General features: G+C 39.8%; 2 protein-coding genes across 5 annotated transcripts in view; one reads left to right on the top strand and one right to left on the bottom strand.

Annotated features, from left to right (window-relative positions):
• Positions 1-2,853, bottom strand: part of RTN4IP1 (reticulon 4 interacting protein 1) — a 26,198-nt gene extending 23,345 nt beyond the window's left edge. Inside the window, exons 1-2 of one of the 3 annotated variants that reach the window (XM_065681126.1) lie at positions 2,310-2,853; positions 228-379 (exon numbers count right to left, since the gene is read on the bottom strand). In XM_065681126.1, the coding sequence (XP_065537198.1) occupies positions 228-379; positions 2,310-2,574 (417 nt within the window). In that variant the 5' untranslated portion in view covers positions 2,575-2,853. Of the gene's footprint in view, positions 1-227; positions 380-1,822; positions 1,979-2,309 lie in introns of those variants that run through there. The other 2 variants (XM_065681125.1, XM_065681127.1) reach the window with 2 other exon arrangements.
• QRSL1 (glutaminyl-tRNA amidotransferase subunit QRSL1) lies at positions 2,751-16,302 on the top strand. Of its 2 annotated transcripts, XM_065681123.1 has the most exons (11): positions 2,755-2,871; positions 3,175-3,334; positions 4,481-4,579; positions 6,202-6,298; positions 7,970-8,146; positions 10,546-10,721; positions 10,842-10,954; positions 12,439-12,631; positions 13,013-13,130; positions 15,159-15,364; positions 15,850-16,302. In XM_065681123.1, exons 1-11 carry the CDS (start codon positions 2,848-2,850, stop codon positions 16,056-16,058), a joined length of 1,572 nt encoding a protein of 523 aa, XP_065537195.1. In that variant the 5' UTR covers positions 2,755-2,847; the 3' UTR covers positions 16,059-16,302. The 2 variants fall into 2 exon arrangements, with proteins under 2 accessions (XP_065537196.1, XP_065537195.1); XM_065681124.1 differs by lacking the exons at positions 15,159-15,364; positions 15,850-16,302 and adding an exon at positions 14,447-15,152 and having other exon boundaries at positions 2,751-2,871.

Raw genomic sequence — 16,302 nt, 5'->3', positions numbered from 1 at the left:
TTAACTTGCAGAAGCAAGTCTCGGAAATACCATGTTTTTCAGAGAAAAAAAAAGATAGGGAAGAAGGCATTTAGGAATTTACCATTAGATAGGCCTCATTCAGAATGCAACGACATTAAAAAAACAAAAAAACCAAAGAATTTTCTCAACAGGAAAATGAAAGGTGAACATCTCATAGTACATTTTAACTATACAATTTAGGAAAAAATAAAGATTGGTGGTATCACCTCATCTCCAGGTTTGAAATAAGATACAGCCAGTCCACATTCCATAACAACACCTGAGACATCTCGACCAAGTGTCAATGGAAATTCAGTGTCCTCGCTTTTGAGTTTCAAGGGATCCCGCTTCATATTTAATGCAGTTGCACCATAACCACCTGCAACACATTAAATTAACCATGACATTCCATACTGAGTTTACATTTATTAACTGAACAATTCCAATTAGAAAGCACTGTCAGTACCTGATGAGCATTATACACATTTAGCATGGAAAAGAATCTGCAATATTTTATACTTTCATAGAATTTACAAATAAAGAGCAAATCTCACTACTTATTTGCCCAGGAAATAGCTCTCCATTATAAGAATATTTAGCATGTGATAACACTGCCAGAAATTCTAATAAGTCCACCGGAAATGTTCCATTTTCCAACACCACTGTGTAGCTACAAATCCAAAAGAACTCCAAACTTCCCATTTCATAGAATAGTTAGGGTTGGAAAGGACCTTAAGATCATCCCTGCCATGGGCAGGGAGACCTCACACTAAACCATGTCACCCAAGAATCTGTCCAACCTGGCCTTGAACACCGCCAGGGATGGAGGATTCACAACTTCCTTGGGCAACCCATTCCAGTGCCTCACCACCTTCACAGTAAAGAACCTCTTTTTTATATCTAACCTATCTAATTTGTCTTTTCAAATAAAGTACTGTAAAAAGCATTATTGTAAAAAATATTAAGGCACATCCCCTAAGGTGAGTAACCTGAACTTCCATTCAGTAAGCAACAGCTAAATGCTGCGAACTCTCAGAATTACCCATCTAATAACTCTGCTCAGCCTAAAAAAAGTCTGCATTCGGGCATGTATGCCCTTTCAAGTGTTTGCACAAGTCTGCCTACGTGCCCTATTATGCTAGGATGTGTTTTAATACTTTAAAGAAACAGACACAAAAACAGGCACCTTGAAAGCAAAATGAAAATGTAGTTTCTTCCAAATACAGACTCGAAATACCAGTTGTAGCCCAGCAGTTCAAATAGGTCATTCAACAGGAATCCTCAGCACATGCCCCATAACCAAACCCACAACTATATACAAAGATTTTTTTAAATTAATTTATTAGTGGCCCAAACCCAAATTACAGCTCTGTTGGCAGGCTTCCTGCAGGCATCTCTGAATGTGCTACTGAATCTGATTTGATCACTCTTCAATGTGAAATATAAGGTCTTCTGCTACCACAACTTACTTCTTGTGTTTCAAACCTTGAAACTGAGGGAAAAATCTGGTTAAATGCATCCAATACAAATAGTTGGTCAGTGAAAGATATAGATTTCCTGGGCAAAATGACAGTAGCTGCCCAGGTACCAACACAGGAAGCAAGGGCATGACAATGAATATGGTTTGGATCCCTGGAAGTGTTCCAAGGCCAGGCTGGACGTTGCTTTCAGCAACCTGGTCTAGTGGAAGGTGTCCCTGCCCTTGGCAAGCAGGTTGGAACCAAATGATCTTTTATGTCTTTTCCAACCCAAACCATTCTGTGACTCTGATTTAGTTGCATGTGCCAACTTTAGGGCAATTTTGACCTTCAGCTCCATTTACCTCAAAGAGACAGGAAAATCCAGCACCCCTCAGGGGGAATGCTTCTCCGTGGAAAGGCTAGTCTCTTGGTCAAGAGTACCACCACTCAGACGGTGGTAACAGGGGAGAAGGCCAGGAAATAAATCCCACCATAGTCATGCTACTAGCAGAAGGAAGCTCAGCTGCAAGCGTGCAGAAAACAGCAATTAGTCACTCAGATTAAACGCTTGCCCCTGCAACATACATGCGCCCGTCTTCAGAAAGGCAACGACTTTTTGTACCGTTCACCCCTAGGCACTTCAAAGGGGTTCCCGATAAACAGGCGGTTTCACACAGGAGTCAGGGCAACACTTGCTTTGAGGCACTGCCGACACAGGTGCCCACCGGGGCAGGCCGGTCACAACATCTGGCCGATTTTGGCCGCCGGGGGACCATATAGAAGCCGCAGTCCAAAGGCAACCTCTGCCATCGCGCCAGCCCGGCCAGACCGCCCAGGCTCGGCACTTACTTCTCATGCTAAGGTCGATGGGGTTCAGGCTCGCAGCGTGAACCTTAATGATGACCTCGTTCGGGAAGTGTATGATGGGGAACACCATGCTCCTGGTGAAGCGCAGCACGTCGTTGCGGCCGTACCGGTCTATGACCCAAGAGGGCATGGCAGTCCGCGTTCGCGGAGAGGCGCGGAGCCCGCGGAACGGTGGCGGCCGCTGCTGCCCGCCCGCCCGCGCCGCCCCGAGCAGAGCCCACCCGCTCGCTGCTCCCCGCGATAACATGGCTGCGGAGCCGGGCCGCCAGAGCCCCAGGGGATTGCGCTGGGCTCCTCAGGTCCCCACTCGCCTCCGCGTTCAACCCTGGAGGCTAGGCGCGGCCTGCCCTCATTCCTCCTCTCTTCCCGGCGGCACCCGCTGCCAATCGGTGGCCGTCTTCTTGGCTGTCCTGCCAATGGCACCTCTCGGTGTTGCAGCAAGATGGCGGCGCCCAGCCGCCGAGCCGGGGGAAGGGTTGTGGCGGTGTGGCGGGCGTGAGGCTGCGGGTAGCGGGCCGCCATGCTGCGTGCCTCGCTCCGCGAGGTGAGCGGTGCCAGCGCACCCTGAGAGCTGCCGCGCCGAGGGGTGGGGAGGGCACGGGGGAGCGCGCCGCGCCGCGGAGGGGGGTGATGGTGGCGGCGGGGCGGGCCCGCAAGGTGACCGTGGCGAGCGGGCCCGCCGCGCTGTCGCCTCATGTGTCCCTTCTGAAGCGCGGGGCGGTAGGGGCCTAGCCGCAGCGGGGCCCGGGGGAGCCCTTCCCCAGGGCTCCTTCTTGGCCGCGCTTTAACGCGACGAGGTGCGCTCCGTTATCTGGCTGCGTTGAAAGCCGGGGTATTGTGCTTTCAGGTGTCGGCAGCTCTGAAGGAAGGACATGTTTCTCCAACGGAGCTCTGCCAGCGGTGCCTTGCCCTCATCAAAAGTACAAAATTCCTTAATGCTTATATTACCGTAGCAGAAGAAACTGCTTTGAAGCAGGCTGAAGAATCAGAGAAAAGATACAGAACAGGTATGTTTCTGTTAATATTAGTCTTTAAAAAGCTGTTTCGGAGGAGCTCCTTATGTTAGATGAAGTACCTTTTCTTAAAGCAGGTGTGTGTGCTACTTGTTTGACTGTTAAGGGGATGAGGCTTGTGGTTGAGGCTTCGAGTGCATGCTTGTCGGTGTAGGTAGTGTATTCAGTCCAAAATTGGAGGCAAAACCTGGACCAAGCCAGGCACTGCAAATTAAATAAATAGGCTCAATGCTTCCTGAGCAGCACTGCTGCTACTGATTGCCTCTTCTTTCCCTCAGCAGTTTATTTTGAATTGGTAGCCAACAGTTACCGTAAAGGGGAAGATGCAGTGGTTTCCTGCAGCCTGTTGGCTGGGGTAGACAAACACCTGGCTCAGCCTGTCAGCTTTTCAGTTAAGAAAGCGAATGAAAATAAAGCAACTTTGCAAATCAGAGTTACTAGTCAGTGAACAGAACAGCATTCAGGCCTGTTATCTGTAGCATTTAGAGGCTGACCATCCTCATTTTTGTTTGCATATCCCGGAAAAGGGTAATTTCACCTAATGGGGTACTTTTTTTCCTTCCTGGGTGAAATTTACTGTCCTCTGGCAGCTTAGGAAAATTGTGGTTTGCGTCCTGACATAGGCGTTTTTTTTCTGGATAGTAGGTAATCAATCACTTAGGGAAGATTTTCTCTGCTTCAGGGTTTTTTTGGGTTGTTGGTTTTTTTTTTTTTTTAAGATCATGTCTACTCCATGTGTCAGGTGGACAGCATTTAGGGCTCCCAGCCTAGGGATTGAGTAGATTTAGGCAGCACCTATGGCTGAAATAAGCATTACATGATCATATTTGAAGAGGTGAGTACTCCTTTGGGCTAGCAAACCTATAGCAGCTACCTGTCTTGTGGGCTTAATCACATTTGCAAAGCTCTGCTCTGTGGGGCCAGGTGTGGTTTCAACAGAATGCTGAAGGCTAGAGTTAGAATGGAGGGACATTCTTGAAAATGTAACAGGCAACCATCAAATGCTAAGTGGTGGATAGCATTCTTCTTCCAAATAACACCCAGAAGGGTGTGTAAAATGAACTGTATTTGGTAAGAAGGCTATACATATAGCATGCTTTGCTTTAATCTCTGTTTTCTTTGCGATAATTCCCAATACAGGTCAGCCACTGGGTGTTTTGGATGGAATTCCTATTGCAGTAAAAGACAACTTTAGTACAGCTGGCATTGAGACAACATGTGCATCAGAGATGCTAAAAGGTACAATAGAGCTTTTCAAGTAAAATCAGATCTCATTTTAATGTTCTTGCTCTTCTCTTGAGAGGGTTTATGGAGTGGAGTATTCCAGAAATCTAAATATTTTCAAAAAATGAGCTGAGCTCATTTGAGAAAATACTTTTATCTGATTTCTTCTGCCAAGCTCATCTGGTATTATAGATGCATCTTTTTCTTGTTGCAAGCACATCATCTCCTTTATTCACACAATTCCATGCTTTTAATACAACATTGTTTATTATAGCATGTGTACTAGAACAAAATGGTTCTATAGTTCACACTCTCCTTCATGTGACTTTTAGATCTCCAGGAGAGCAGTCAGTACTGTTCTCTCTAGCAAAATCCAAAGAAAATCTTTTTTTTGTTTGTTTTCTGTTGATAATTGTTGACTTAAGTAGTTTCTCATATGGCTTAGGAGGATTAGACATTAGCAATTCTTTTCTCTATGTTCCTGATATAAAAACATGTCTATAAGGCTTTTTTAATTTTTTGAAGCTTCCTGACCTCATTGTTTCTATTAACACGCCGTGAACATTTAAAAGGTGTTAGAATGTTTCTATAGTAAAAGCAAAAGTGGAAAACATTTCTTACGTCTGTTATATTCTGGACAAAGTACAACTGAAAAGTTTTGTGGAAGAGGAGCCTAATCTGATCATGTTTGTTTGTTTTAATAGCAGAAGAAACCAGTGAAACACTGGCACAGGTTGCCCAGAGAAGTTGTGGCTGCCCCATCCCTGTCAGTGTTCAAGGCCAGGTTGGATGGGGCTTTGAGCAACCTGGTTTAGTGGAAGGTGTCCCTGCCCATGGCAGGGAGCTGGAACTAGATGATCTTTAAGATCCCTTCCAACCCAAACCATTCTGTGATTCTATGAAACAAAATATGACTTTGCCATTTTTAAAAAAGTAATATTACCTGAGATGTTTTTCATTAAAAGCACATTCTCAGACTCATTGTGATTGATCGTACTGTTGTGGCTGAGAGTATTAGGAGTGATGTCTGTGTTGTTCCTGTTGAGAGTAAGGGTGCAGAAACCGCTGTCAGTAGTTAAAGAAGGAATTGGTTGCTACCTGAGATCTCCTATAAGTGTCGTGGTTCTCATCCTGGTTTATGTAAGGTCAAAGTGGTTATGGGTACACATGTTTGATCACAGGATAGCAAATTAGTATTTCAGTTTGCGGTTAACCATATGCTCCTTTATTACATGGTAACCAAAGATAATTCAAGATATCTTAGCACTTTTCTCTGAAGAGCTGTTTCTTGTTCTTCTAATTTTAGACAGTTCCTGCAAATTGGCTGAATGCAGTAATTTGTTACACTTGTGGTAACTTGTTTGTGAAGTCTTAGCTCCATGCTCTAGAAATATATAATCCAGAATTACTTGGTTGTAAATTGTGGAGGTTAAAGAGGAAAAAAAAAAAGATACTGCAAACAAACCAACATTTGGTTTACTTTGTTAAATTTTGGAAATTACTCATGTTATCTTGAAGCAGTGTGAACTGACAGTTCTTCTGCAGAAATAATGATAACTTTGAAGTGTTCAGAGTAGCTAATCATAAAAATCAGCTTTATCTCACCAATCACTCTTAATCGTTCTGATTGTTTTCAGGTTATATTCCTCCTTACAGTGCTACAGTAGTTCAGAAATTACTGGATCAGGGAGCTGTGCTTTTAGGAAAAACAAACCTAGATGAATTTGCAATGGGGTGAGTGATGCATATGATTTTTTATGTGTTGATTGCACATTAAATAGAATACAGACTATCTGTTCCGATCTACCTGTAATCCTTAACTCCTCTTCTGTGAGGTTAGAAAATAATGAATACTTACTCATGAAGAGTATATAGAGTTGCATGGATTTTTCCTTGAGCATATATACTGTTGTATAACTAGTATAAATGCTGAGTTTTATGAACATAGCGTTCAACTATAGCTTGCTTTGAGGGGGAGGAAGTGGTGCAGCGTTTGCAGAAGGACAGGGTCAAGCAGACTTCTTCAGATCCAGTGGTGTGTTAGTATAATTGGTTACACCACCAATTAATTGCTGCCTTTTTCTCTCTTCCTTACTGGGTTGGTTTTGGGTTTTTTTGTCTTTAGCTGATTGTTATCATGCCCCTGATCACAGTCGGTGCCTCTGCTGGTCAGCAACTGGAGTAATTTGTGTGAGTTCTCCATGGTTTGCTGCAAACAGGCTAATCTAGAGCAACACTTTAAATTGTCTAAGCTGATGTTGGTGACTTCTTGTTGGGAGCACACTGGAAAATGCTCTCACAAATTGATTCTCCAGCAAATCAGTGAAGGTAGCCAAGCTATAGCAGGGAACAGCATTCAGCTGTTAGCAATGGGAATCTCTGTCACTGCAATTGTTGGGTCTCAAAAGGAGTGTCTGGGACTTTAGTTACGTACAAAACAATATTTGTTGTGTTTTTGACCAGAATCAGGTTTGCTTGGGAATTCACATGGGTAGGGTGGAAATACTTTGGCTGTATTTTTTTGGATAAAGTAATTTCTGAGTCAAAGCAACACTCTTCAAAGGAAGAGCAGGGAAAAGGCGCACTGAAATAAACCTGATTATGCAGTATTACATCTGGTCTAAACTCGTTAAAGCACAAGGTTCTCCTAAAAAGGCTTATCCCACTGCTAGCCTCTCATCTGTCTGTGTTTGCATGATCTCTTATGCTAGCACCAGCACAGGTCTACCATGAGGTCACGCAGGGTGCGGATCTAGCTCCAAAGAATGATGGGTAGTTTTCAACTGCTGTCAACTACCCACTCTGTCTGATGATTTAACCAGTAACAGTGGCACCCTGGAGTCAGAGGGGAACATGGGGTGGAGGTTGTGAGGAAGAAGGAAAGCTCCGCCGCTTCTGCCTCTGGTGACAGCTCACACTTAGGTTGACCACAAGCTGACTGAAAGCACTTTGAGAAGCCAGTCACACTGAACCAGGGAACAGTGGCCTTAAGAGAGGCCTACAGAGCAAGTAATAGTGTGTTAATTTAGAGAAGTGGTTGTTCCCACCCCTCTCTATTGCCATGGTTTTTCACAAGACTGTTGTCATGTCTTGCCTTTTCCAAATGCAGCATTAGGAAACCAGAAGACCTTTATTTTGAAGTAGATGTGCAGCTTTATTGTTACATAGCTTAAATCAGTTTTATATTTTTATGATTGCCTTCTTTTCAGTGGATTAGCTGAAGTCAGAGGCACGAGTTCAGTTTCTCTGTCATAAGGGGATGAAGATCTAGAAACTTTACAATTCTGTGTAACATTGTCTTTTTGTGTTGAAATCAATTTTGCTAGGAGGAAAATAAATAAAAAATTGGGGAATGCAGTTTGTTATCTGTCACTTCTGTCTGCATTTGTCCTGTCTGGCTCTTAGATCTGGGAGTACAGATGGGGTATTTGGACCAGTCAGAAATCCCTGGAGTTATTCAAGACAGTACAAGTCAAAACCTGTCCCAAAATCCCATCCTGAGGATGAAGATTCTAAGTGGGTAATAACGGGAGGAAGCTCAGGAGGCAGTGCAGCTGCTGTGTCATCTTTCACTTGCTTTGCGTAAGAGGATTTTTAAAATTGTTTCATTAAATATATCAACATATGTTGGAATGTTTTAATTTTATAATTTTCCCATAATCTAATTTGTAATGCAAGGGTTATTTATAATGGCACACAAGAATTATTTCAGCATCCCTAGTTTAGTTGTGTCATATCACAAAGCCAGAATTAATCCAGGTAGGAAAATCTGGGCTTCTTAATTTTTAGTATTACTCAGCATAATGAGATGACCACTTTGCACTGCATGAAATAAAATAATAATGGCAGTAAAAGAACAGTTTTATTGTTATTCCCGCATAACTCTCTTAAAATTGACATAGGATTTGTGACACGTCCTCTTCCTCAGGAAGTGTGTTACACAAATACACACTGAAAATGTAATTCAACAAGTGAGGAGATCCTTTAATATGTAACAGTATAATAATATTTCCTCCTCTCTTCTGTTTTGTCTCAGAGTTATATAATAATACATGAGATTTGGAATCTAAAAGCTTTCAAATCCCTGACTCAATAAAAGGATACACAGATATTTACTAGACATACTTACAGACTTGTCTGTTTTAAAAAGCTAGAAGGCAGTTTTTGTTTTTGGGTTCTTGTTTTGGTTGGTTGGGGTTGGTTTTTTTTTTTTTTTTTGTTTGGTTTTGGGGTTATTTTTTTAAAAGGAACTTACACTAGTCGGGGGGTTTAGGGTTTGTTTTTTAATTAAACAGTTGTTATTATCTGTGTGGAATAGCAACATATTTAGCAAATCAGTTGTCTATATTATCTTCCCGTACAACTGTTAAATCTGATCCTTAAAAGTTTATACCTTTCATTTTATGCAATTTTTAGAGCTACATTGTGGAGCACATTTTATAGAAGATTATTTCAGTTGTGCTCTTAACTGGAAGGTGTCTAAGTGTTTAAGAAGGCTCTTAAGAAGGCTGTGTCCTTATTTACCTATAGACTATATTATAAGTGTCTATTTTATTGCTAAAATATTTTTTGCTAGTGTTGATCACGGCGTTTTTTAAAGGAATACTATGGTTTTATATACAAAACCCATTTTATTTTATGATTTTTAGATGATACCTCTCCATCTCATTGCCTTCTGCTAGCATGTAGTCTACTCAACATTTTAATGCTATTGAAACTGAATTTAGTGCAGCTATCTCTAAGGACTGCTGGTCCTTGTCCTGAGCCAGAATGGTCTGATCCTGACAGAGTCTAGCTGGCACCTTCTGTTAAATTGCTGGGCATGCTGAACTCCTATTTTGCACTGCTCAGCGCTTTGTCAGATCAGGAAGATTTATTTTTTTTTTTGTCCAACTATTTTGTTGTCTGTAACCTATTGTTTATCCTCTCTATTAGTTTCTTTCAAGTATCAGGAATACTGCCAGTCTTTATATTTTCAATTTGAGATTTGGATGTACAGAGATGCTACAAAATAGAGGAAGTTTTGTGTTACAAAAGCTTTGAAAAAAATACTCTTCAGCAAAGTCGATTGAATTGGTTCAACCATCTTAGAAACAGATGCCTATGGGAAAAGTCACACAACAACTTCAAGAAAAATTGTGCCTCCTTCTGAAATATCATTTATTTTTGACAAAGATTTGGATGAACGCTGTCTACTTTTTTAAATGGTGCTTGAGTTAAAATTATTAAAAATAAAATAAGAGCAGATTTCATTTCAGTATAAATTTCCAATTCTATTACAATTTTTGAAATCAAAATTTACATTCATAAAGAGCAAAGTTTGACCTGTGAAAGGAAAAAAAAAAAGCTTAAAAACAAACAAAGAATCAAACAAACAAACAAACAAAACCCCCAAAAACCCATCCAACAAACAAAAATATATACTGTGTTTAAAAATTGCACCTAAGCTACTATAAGATGGGCATTCTATAATGCTATGCTTTGTAGGTTTGGAAACAGGAAAAACATCCTAGACTTTGCAAATTATTACCTCTTGTTAAAAGCAAGAAGCATATTGTGTTGCTTTTTATTTGTGTACTGGAAGATGCTGCTTCATGGCATATTAGCTACTGAGTAAGATACTAATGTCTGAAAATAACGAGGCTTAGCTTTCACAGCCTCGGTATTGGAACAGACCAGTGGAGAAGTCAGAAGTAGATATTTAGGGGCGTATTCAGATAGCCCAAATTCTACCTATCTGCCTCTGCTATGTGAAGAGAACTGGGCTCTCCTGTTGGCTAATTCAAACACCCTACGGAAAATAAGAGAACGGATTAAAAAAATAGCAGCCATAAGGAGCAGACTGAAATTTAGGCTGATTATGACTTCTAATCTGGAATAATTCATGCATTTGTAAATCCATGCATCTTAAACCCATACACTTTTATTATTTGGAAATGTTCTGTATTATTTTACTAATAATAATCCTTTTGAAACTATAGAGCCTTAGGGTCAGACACAGGAGGATCTACTCGAAACCCAGCTGCTCACTGTGGTGTAGTAGGTTTAAAGCCAACATATGGACTGATCTCTCGCCATGGTCTCATTCCTCTAGTGAACTCCATGGATGTGCCAGGAATCCTAACCAGATGTGTGGATGATGCAGCAGTTGTGTTAGGTATTACTACTTCATATGTCTTTGTGTACAAAATATCTTTGTTTGCAGCATTGTCTCAAAACAAATTGAATTCAGGCTATGTACATTTTCTTGTTCTTCATACATGATGTTATATTTCAGGTTCACTTGCTGGACATGATCCTAAAGACTCTACCACAATTCAGGACAACTTTAAGCCATTCGAACTACCCAATTTGACTGATGTCAGCAAGCTCTCAATAGGAATTCCAAAGGTACCATTTAAATCCTGTCAAAAACTGTAGACAGGAATGGTAAATAGGACACCCAACAAAAAAATACTTTTCTTGCCCACCACTTCCCAGTCTCTCATGGTTTGAAACAGTGAAGACAGCATGAGCAGCTGCTGAAAAGAGCAGTATGTGCTCTGTTGCCTGTGCAGGTGATTCAGAGTAAGCATATGTGATTGCTTCATCTAAAATATTTTGTTGTCATTGTGGGAAGCACTGTTGAGAATTTCCAAAGGAAATGGGGAACTTCAGTTCTTGGTTCTCTGTTGCTTTCATCAGTTGCCTGTATAACCTCAAACAAGTTGCTCTTAATACTGGTTTGTGCAGTGGTTTGAAATACTTCTCTAAATGACACTGTGTTAATACAAAGCAGACTTTTCGAGGCCATGGAGTGGCACAGGGACCTGTGACATCAGAGCTCTACTAAGTATTGAAAGACAGCTGTAATCTTGCCTCTAATTTATGCAGTTGTGTTTGTAACTCTAAGGACACTTGCAATTTAGGTACAATGTTTCAGACTTCAGCCTATTTTTAATTTAGCGAAGGCTCTGCCTTCAAAGGAACAGTATGCATAATATTTATTGGTTTTATTCTCAGTATTTGAGCCTGTGCTGGAACAGGTATACCGAAAGATTTAATTTGGTAAACAGATGTCCACTGACCAGTTATTCAGGATCTGTGAAATGCAAAAATGGTATGCCTGTAAAATTTATTAGCTGCATACTGTTTAATTTTCATAAATATGAAATAGTGGTATTGATTAATTATTCATATCCTTTGGACAGTTGTTTTCTACTGCTACAGATTATTCTGAACAGATACATGCATATGTTAAACATGGGTCATAGCTACTCGGAAATCAGACAGTATTATGGCCTTGACATTGTGAGTTAAAACTAAAGCAAATATCTTCAAGAATAGAGAAATTCAATAGAATATCTTTATCTTATCATAACATGGCTTATCTAAGTCTCCTCCCAACCCCTTGATTATAGTTCTTTGGTGGGTTGTTTCATTTGTTTCACTGTGGCATGCCAATTGCTGCTGATATGCTGTGGCTTAATTTGTTTTAATCTTTCCTACTCAGAGCAGCCCTAGTATTAGGACTTAATCCTGAAGAGTTTCTACCCATGAACTGCAGGGCAGGGCAGTGCGGTCTCCATAAGTATAGGCAAATGAGTGGATAACTGGGCGATTTCTCCTTCACAAGAAAATTCCATGGTCTGCGATATGGGGGTTGATCCTACTGAGATAAACATAATATTCCTAAGAGGACTGAATCCTGTTAATTTAATACTGCTTGACTGTATAATAGCTAGTAGGTGGAAGAAACTTTAATAAGTACTTAATGTCATATAGTAGTGAGGTAATAGTTTTGATGTATTTTTAGCAAGGAGTATTTGCGGTTTGGTTGCCATTAGAAGTAAACCGATATGTAAAAATCATTTCCCTTCTTGTTTTTCTCTAAGGAATATCATGCACCAGGGCTTTCTAGTGAAATTCTGGCTCTCTGGTCAAAGGCTGCTGACCTCTTTAAGAATGCAGGTGCTAATGTAATTGAAGTGAGTCTACCACACACTCATTACTCAATTGTCTGCTATCATGTGCTGTGCGCAGCAGAAGTGGCATCAAATATGGCCAGGTTTGATGGACTGGAATATGGTAAGGCTTTTGAAAAAACTTCTCAGACAATAGAAACATTGCTGGATGCCATTTAAAAGTATTTGTTTTAATAGTTATGCTTTTCTTGGTTGAATGTTTGGTGCTATTTCTCTGAGATGGAATAGAGTAGAAAGTTTATCCAAATAAAAATAAGCAACTAAATGCATTGTTTAATATATTTCACTTCCAGACACATGAGTGCCTTAAAATCTGTTTAATATTTGTGTAATAAATCAGGAATATGCTTTGTTGTTTCCCAGAATAGTAGCGTGTCAGTCTGCAACGAACAGTGGCCTATTAAATTACTATGTCTAACATTACCTTATGTTGTTAAATCTTAAGGATTACAAAAAGTATTAATTTCCAAATTCCTTTTTTCAGGACACCGTTCTGACATGAACAAGTCCACAGAAAGTATGTATGCTGCAACACGACGAGAAGGCTTTAATGATGTTGTAAGAGGAAGAATTCTGTCAGGAAACTATTTCTTGTTGAAACAGTAAGTGGAACATCTTGAAACTCAAATTTGCCAAGTTAATAATTTTTTAAGCAAATGGTTATTTGTCATTTGTGACATGAAAAACAGTCATCCTTACACTAGTAGCCACTTGTATCATTATTCTTGCTTTAGCTATATAATATCTACTGAACTGCTAATAATGAACAAAAGTGTTTCCCTTAGTGTTGCCAATGAGCCTTCTGAATTAAATAAGTAAAGCAAGCTGGTGATGTTTATTTTTTTCCCTTAATAGAGTATTATTAGCACCCATTAGTTAAATTAAGCAAAAACCTATCCTATTATATGACATTGAAATCATACCAAAGTATTACTGTCGTAGTGTTAAAAGTTGTGTTAGCTATTAATGTCAGTAAAACTGCATAGAAAAACTACTGGTGCATTCTAGTGAGGTCTTTTAAAGGAAGCCAGAACATATGGCAGTTAAATGAGCTATACCTCTTTGCCTCAGTATACAGGGAAAGGAAGGCATTTGGCAAAGGTACTGAACTGATGTCTTTACAGAAGACAGGTTTTTATCCAGCCCATGTAGAGAAGCTGGTGCGTGGATCAATTCGACCTTTTTTTCCTTAGTTTTCAAGTTTTAATATTAGCAGTTCAGTAAGTATTATATAGCTAAGTCCTCATCCAGCAGTCCTAATTTCTGTTAGTGGAAGTGCTGATTTTCTCTATCTTAGTTTGTAAGATACTAACAGAAGTATTAGTCATGTAATCAGTCTTAAAGCAAGTGCACCACAGAAAGAGCTCTGTCAGCAAGAGTTTCATCAGATTTGACTTCTAGTTGCTCTTAGAGACAGGAACGTTGTCAGTCAGTATGTAACAACCAGCTTTTATGGAATGCCGATCCTCTTGCCAAGTGTTCTCCTTCTGGCTAAAACATTCCAGTTCAGATTTCCTAAGGCTGCTTTAAAATTCATGTAGTTCATTCTTCTGTGAAGAAATGTGCAATTGGCTTCCATCAAGATTGAACTGGAGAGTCCTGTTCCTGTCCACAATAAATTACTTGTGAAGAACAGGACGGGGTTCAAAAGCATTCTTAGAATAAACAGTAGAGAAGAAGCATCTGTGACTGATGTGAATGTTGCATTGTACAGATAAAAATTATCTTACTTTTGAAATCTGTAAAATTACTAGGTGACTGTTCAGAAAGTTCTGTTTAATACTTTTATCAGTGATCTGGACAAGGAGATCAAGTGCACCCTCAGTAAGTTTGCAGATGACACAGGCAGTTTTAGTGGTTTTATCTATGAACACTGGCATATAGTGGTTATTGATACTCTTTTTTTTCTTTTTAACAGCTGTGGGTTTAGATGGCAATTACTTTTGAAACTGAACTTCTCTGAATTTAAGGATTCCACACTTGTCAGTTCTGCATATGAAGCTAAAAGGAACAATGGGACATAAAGCTGACTAATTTGTTTCTGCTTCAGAACTGCTTAAAGACGGTTTAGAAATCAATAGACCATGTATTTACATGAGGGGGAAAAAAAAAGGTTAGGAAAAGATGAAGTCCTTAGAGCGTTCTACAGAGAAGTACACTACACACACATACATAGTTTTAAGTCCTCTGTAGATGATGTGACTTTTTTGCATGCTTTAAGTATCTTGTTGGATTGAACCCTAAATGGTTAATGCCTATTTTCCAGTCCTGCTTAGTTCTGTATTATTTCTAGGCTTTGCTGCTCTGCCCTTCAGTGAAATTCAGTACACAGTTTAATTGCAGAATGGTCATAAAATGTTGTTTTAGTTAATTATTGTAAGCTAGGGTTTTGTTTCCCTTCACCTTTCTTCAGGAGTATGCCTTCACCTCCTCTTTCTCCAACAGCTTCATTGCTATGAGACCATAAACACCATGTTTGACTAAGCTTCTGTTATATCAAAAAGCCAAGTTCCACTGTTAAGTCTTTTAACCAAAAGGATACTTGGCTTGTCTTTTCTACTGGAACTAAGAAATTAAGTTCTGTATTTTTTGAATTAGTGTCATGCCATCGTGTCCATATTTCTTTCTAGGAACTATGAGAATTACTTTGTCAAGGCACAGAAAGTCAGACGTCTCATTGCTAATGACTTTAAGAAGGTTTTCAGGAGTGGTATTGATATTTTACTCACTCCTACTACTTTGAGTGATGCAGTACCGTATATAGAATTCATCAAAGAAGACAACAGAACCCGTAGTGCGCAAGATGACATCCTAACACAGGCTGTAAACATGGCTGGTGAGTAGGGACAGGAATTCAACTAGGTTTTCCCCTGCCTAGTCATTTTTAATGTCCATTTCCTTCAGCTATTTAACCTTTTATTTAGAATAAAGATGTTTTACCCCTGTGTTCTAAGTCTTACCATGATAATTAGGTATAAGGATAGTGTATTTATTAAATGCTTTAAAATGTTAAGATTTTGAAGTGGGGCACCTTTTAGCTGAGTGTGGGCTTGCAGATAAGATGAATCTATTCAACTTCCAGAGACCAAAATCTTTTTCGAAGGAGATTTGGCTTTCTTTTCAGAGGATGCTGACTCCTTAAATCACTCCAATTTCTTATCACCTAGCAGTATCCTTAGTTCATTGACTCAGATTGTTTTAATTAGTTCTTTTCCTCTACATTTTTTTTGTCATTGTTGTTCTCTTAGAATTATTACAAAAATTACTCCAGCTGGATTTGTTTAATAGTAAGTCTTCCTGTGTATCTTTTTTTTGTTCCAGGACTGCCAGCTATAAGTGTTCCTACAGCTCTCTCAGAGAGAGGCTTGCCAGTTGGGCTTCAGTTCATTGGACGCTCGTTCCAGGAGAAGCAGCTTCTCACTGTAGCCAAATGGTTTGAAAAACAAGTAAAATTCCCAATGATTGAGCTAGAAGAAGTGAAGAGGCACGACCATGGTATCTTTCAACATCAGAAATCTGCTTTTTCATAACATGGGACTTGCTGGTCAGCTAAAATAAGAAAGCTGTGGGGATGGTATAAAAATGTATTCCTACAGTTAAGGTTTTTTATCTTCTATAGAAATAATCATTTTAAGAAGACCATATACAGTAATGCAGGATGGAATCACGACAGTTTGTTATTGTGTAATTAAGGCAAAGTGAATCATTAAGTAAACATGTCTGTGTTATTAAGAACCATTTCTAATTGATATTGAAAACGCTGCGTTGAAATTA

This window comes from Lathamus discolor, chromosome 5 (genome assembly GCF_037157495.1).
Source record: "Lathamus discolor isolate bLatDis1 chromosome 5, bLatDis1.hap1, whole genome shotgun sequence".
NCBI classification, from domain to species: Eukaryota; Metazoa; Chordata; class Aves; order Psittaciformes; family Psittacidae; genus Lathamus; species Lathamus discolor.
The sequence above is the reverse complement of the archived record's forward strand: the minus strand, read 5'-3'. Positions and strand labels throughout refer to the sequence as shown.